General features: G+C 36.6%; 2 protein-coding genes across 3 annotated transcripts in view; one reads left to right on the top strand and one right to left on the bottom strand.

Annotated features, from left to right (window-relative positions):
- Positions 1 to 287: 287 nt before the first annotated feature.
- Positions 288 to 3,883, top strand: LOC109243349 (mRNA turnover protein 4 homolog). Its single transcript, XM_019410264.1, has 8 exons — positions 288 to 379; positions 520 to 685; positions 1,309 to 1,399; positions 1,495 to 1,553; positions 1,969 to 2,029; positions 2,935 to 3,025; positions 3,159 to 3,235; positions 3,393 to 3,883. Exons 1-8 carry the CDS (start codon positions 352 to 354, stop codon positions 3,507 to 3,509), a joined length of 690 nt encoding a protein of 229 aa, XP_019265809.1. The 5' UTR covers positions 288 to 351; the 3' UTR covers positions 3,510 to 3,883.
- Positions 3,884 to 4,123: 240 nt separating this feature from the next.
- Positions 4,124 to 4,806, bottom strand: part of LOC109243350 (partner of Y14 and mago) — a 4,241-nt gene continuing 3,558 nt past the window's right edge. The window contains exons 4-5 of one of the 2 annotated variants that reach the window (XR_002070557.1): positions 4,475 to 4,729; positions 4,124 to 4,401 (exon numbers count right to left, since the gene is read on the bottom strand). Coding sequence is in view for 1 of the 2 variants with exons in the window: in XM_019410265.1 (XP_019265810.1) it covers positions 4,589 to 4,729 (141 nt within the window). In the remaining variant the exon portion in view is untranslated. Of the gene's footprint in view, positions 4,730 to 4,806 lie in introns of both variants that reach the window. The other variant, XM_019410265.1, reaches the window with a different exon arrangement.

Below are 4,806 nucleotides of genomic sequence, written 5' to 3'. Positions count from 1 at the left end.
TATAGGATATTCCACCGCCAAAGGATGTGGCGCAGTGGATGGAGCTGCTCTTCCCTTAACCAGAGGTCTCGGGTTCGAGCCCTGGGTATGGAAAAATCCTTAGTAGGGAGCGTTTCCTCCCGAATGGGGCCCTACAATCCAAATCTCTTCTATTATCCAATCCAAATCTCTTTTTTCTTAAAACCCAACAATTTGGCCCAACATGTCAGTTAACTGGGCTTATGAGCTCAAGGCCCAGTATCGACCAAACCCGTATAAAGACATAAAACTAAACGCGCGGCCAGGTTATACTTTGTGAAAGGAAAACAAGAAGTAGGGTTTTAGCTTTTCACCACACAAACCGAAGAAACAATGCCGAAGTCGAAGCGTAATAGAGTCGGTATAGTACAACCCTTGAAATTTTCAATATCTGTTTGCTGCGTTCCTACTCCTGAAGCATTTGATAAGGTGTTGTAGTATATGTTTTTTTTTAGTAATTTCTGAATTATTAAGCTGATGTGTTGTGGTTTCTAATTGCAGTGACCTTGTCGAAGACGAAGAAGAAGGGTAAGGAGCACAAAGAAAATATAGTAAATACAATAAGAGAATGTGCAGAAAAGTATAGTTCAGCTTACGTCTTTAGTTTCGAGAACATGAGAAATCTCAAGTTCAAGGAGTTTAGAGATCAGCTCAAGTCCTCTAGCAGGCAAGTTTTTATTTATTTTTCGTTTGACAAATTTGCATGTAAAATTGTTAATCTTTATCTTAGTTGCTTAAAAATATTGTAATATCCTGATATAAAGGATTTTAATATCAAAAGCATACATGTTGGGACATTTTCGAGTTAAGGCATCAATTTTGCTTTGATTATAGGAAGGTTAGTTATGAATAATAATGTAGGATACTATTAGCTTATATTTTGTTTATAGAGTTCAGAAAATAGCTAATGTTAATTAGGGTCGTATGGAGGTACTCTCTACTGTTGCATGTCCATGTTTAGAATTTACACGTTGTGGATACCTTGTGCCTAAAATTTTAAATCCGACACATCTGGCTGCTCTGGTTTGCAAGACGTTGATATAGACACTATATTTTACTGAACCTAGAATTGGCTGGTCTGGCTATTACAGCGTGTCAAGAGTACCTTGTGTACATATAGTGAATGTGTTATCATTAAACAATTACATTTTCTTATACAAATCATTTTTGGGAGGATTATTGATTGGAAATTAGTATTGAGTTGGGAAGTCTTGAGGGTGATTTTTGTTGGTCTTTCGTATTAATCAGCAGCATGGAGAGTGTATTAAGCATTATTTCTTTCTATTTCAGATTTTTCCTTGGATCAAACAAAGTCATGCAGGTAGCACTTGGCCGGTCAGTCTCCGATGAGATTAGACCTGGTCTCCATAAGATTTCTAAGGTAGGGCATGCCTACATACTCTCTATTATCTGTCAAATGTCAAATTGATTTTTTTATTCTGTTCAATTATTCTAATTGATATCCTGTCTGTACAGCTCGTACGTGGAGATTCAGGCATTTGCTTTACTAATTTATCAAAGGAAGAGGTCCAAAGGTAAATTCACAGATTTAATGATGCATTTGAGCTACTGGAACTCTACACATTATAACTCTGTTTTTGATTAGGTGAAAGGAAAGCTTTACTTCTATTAGTGAAATTGCTTTATAAGTTTGTTGTTAATTGTCATCCTTGTCTATTGTGCTATATCCAAATTATTTATGCTGATTGTGGTTACAGCTTAACATTTTGTTGCAAAAAATATCTAGCCAATAATTCCAAGTCAAATGTCTGTGGTTTTTCTTCTTCCGCTTCTCTTCTATGTTGCAACTTCATTCCTTGCGCGAAAGTTACGCCTGTATCCTGTAGCACCAGCTGTTTTTCTCTGCTGGAGTATAACCTCTGGTGTTTGATTCTTGCTCCCTCCATTTCTTCCATTTTTCTTTTGGCTCATCATTTTAAATGTTGTCAGGTTGTTTAATGAGTTTGAAGAATACGACTTTGCAAGGACTGGCAGTGCAGCAACAGAAAAGGTATTGCAAAACTTTTTTTGTTAATTCAAGTTGTTTATTTACTTTAATGGCGGTGTGCGCGGACCAGATTACTCACACCCTGGTTAAATCACCTGGTATGTGCTATCTCCCACTAATAATAGGTTACCGGCTAATTTTGTCCATCAAATCTAGACAGAACTTCTAATCCTTCTTTATCCAACCTTGTATTTAAATTTAAGAATCAGCTCACCTCCGCACATTCCATGATAAAGCTGTTCTACTTAATTGCGAAGTAAGGTCCAGAAAAGAATAATCTTTTCTCCTTGTATATAACAAAAACACTCAAGCTTGAAGTTAAGTGATGTTATTTGTTTCTGTGGAGATTTAGTGTTTCTGTTTTAGGTTTTGCTACTGAAAAAAGAAGCTTTTGCCACTATCTTTTGGATGGTGAATTTATTTCTGATAATTTGAAGCAACTGCATGCTAGCTTCGTTTATATTTACCTGTTTCCAATTCTAAGTATGTTCTGACTCTTGTTGCCATATTAGCTATATGTCGACTTATTTTTTATAAAGCTAATTGCCATTTTGGCTACTATACTAAGGGCGGTTTGCTCGAGAGCTCCTTCAGAAGATGCTTCAACTGATGCCTCTTGCTATCCATGTGCTGTTTAGTCTATAATAATTAAGCCATATCGATTATCATATCCATTTTTGGTTCTAGAAGATAATTTGGGGATATTTTTATTTAATTTGATCTCAGCATGTATCTATGGTGTCTTCAACAAGTACCTTGCCTCAATTTTATATTCCAGTTAGTTACTGGGTTCTTATTTTTGGTCCTTATTTGATTGAGCATTTACATATGGTATCTTCACCAAGTACCTTGCCACAATTTATATTTCAGTTACATACTGGGCTCTTATTTTTGGTTCAATCTCTCAGGTGGAGCTACAAGAAGGCCCTCTTGATCAGTTCACACATGAGATGGAGCCATTCCTACGAAAGCAGGGGATGCCAGTTCGATTGAATAAAGGTACTAATCTTCTGCTCCTCTGCTGTTTTTGTTTTTTGCTGATTGATGATTCTAACGTAATTTTAGTGTCTAATCTGTCAATAGCTATCTGTAAAAATCTCTGATTCATCCACCTATGTTGCACGGTGAGCAGGTGTTGTGGAGCTTGTATCTGACTTTGTTGTATGTGAAGAAGGGAAGGCATTGTCACCGGAGGCAGCTCGCATACTGGTTTGTTTATATTTCCACCTATCAAATTTCTGAGGATAGTTCCATTCTGTATATTTCTTGTGTCATATTGGAGGTGCCTTGTAAACATGCAAAAAGATCAAAACAGCATATGTTGAAGTTCTTGAGAATTGAAAGCAATTACCTTGTTACTGTGCAGCGTCTGCTTGGTATCAAGATGGCTACTTTCCGGCTCAACTTAATATGTAGGTGGACTCCTGACGAATTTGAAATCTACAGAGAAGGATTGGAAGAGTCAGATATTGAATCCTCATAGACAATTCTCTCACCTCTGCGATGACACATGTTTTACAAGATAAAGTTGGCACGGTATGGGTTGATCTTTTGGTACTCCTAGAACCTCTTGCTAGCTGAAGTCACAGAGGGGGTGTTTTTTACTTGGTCTCAAGATATTACTTGAACAGTCATCAATTTTGGCAATATTATAGCTTCGGTATTCAGACTTCAGTATGTGTGTGCGTGGAAAGTGTTCGAACTATTTTGACTCTTCAATGTAACGGATTTATACTTCTTCAAAAGGGAAAAAAAAATGTAACAGATTTTATGTGAAATTTCCTACTAAAATGTACAACTTCAAATTTTGTTCTCAACGTTTGTTGATGGTTGGCCTGATGTCTAGGCTTTCTGTGAGCTCATCTGATTGATTTAATATCTTTCTTGGTATATCTTTTTAAGAGATGGAAAAACATTTAAATAAGAGATTACTTCAATCGAATAATGTCACCGTTAGACCGGCATGATATACTAAGAATAGTTTTGAGTTCTGACACTAGCGTATATACAAAGTACTGAAATTGTCGTTACTACCAATAATCAAACGGGTGTGAAGCATTTTCATCCTCTCTTAGTAAAAGAGTGAAATTTTATCCAAAAAGAAAAATGCATCATTCCCTTTTGCCAAACCAAAAAGAAAAGTGTATCACATATTTTTGGGACAGAATCAGGATCTTTCGGAAACAGATCAATTTAGCCAAAGGCATTAATTTGTGAAGTTCATTCGCAAAATAAGTTATGACGTTGATGGAACACTCAATCTAGAGGTTTAATATGTAAAGATGATTGAAGCGCTTCAGAGTTTTGACGTCTTTGGAAATCAAGGACCACATCAGAACAAGCAGCAGCCATGTCCTCAAAAAATGGAGTACTACCTGAAAATTAACACAAATTAGATCCTATGTTGTTTTGCCCCTAACTAGTGCACAAATTACAAAATAAACACACATTTCCCTTAAACAAGATCTTTGGCGTTGAGTGTATTGATGCAGTGGTAAAATTCCAGCAGGCTACCGTAACTTAAACTACGAGTTTCTTCAGCCTAAAATTAAATTCATGATGTCATGCTTCCAGTTCATCCTTTTTATCCTCCAAAACCTTTAACTCTTTTCGCCAGCTTTCCAACTTAGCCACTTTTTCCAGCTGTTCTGGCTTCATATCCTTCTCCTCAGTCTTCTGCTGTTGAGCTTCTGTCAGCCGAATCTACACCAAATAAAGCAGCAGTTGATTTAGTGAGCTCAACAAAAATTTAAAGCTCCAATGGTGACCTTTAAGTGCAT

Source organism: Nicotiana attenuata, unplaced genomic scaffold (genome assembly GCF_001879085.1).
Source record: "Nicotiana attenuata strain UT unplaced genomic scaffold, NIATTr2, whole genome shotgun sequence".
In the NCBI taxonomy this organism is placed as follows: Eukaryota; Viridiplantae; Streptophyta; class Magnoliopsida; order Solanales; family Solanaceae; genus Nicotiana; species Nicotiana attenuata.
Note: the sequence above shows the minus strand (reverse complement) of the source record. Positions and strands in the feature narration are given on the sequence as shown.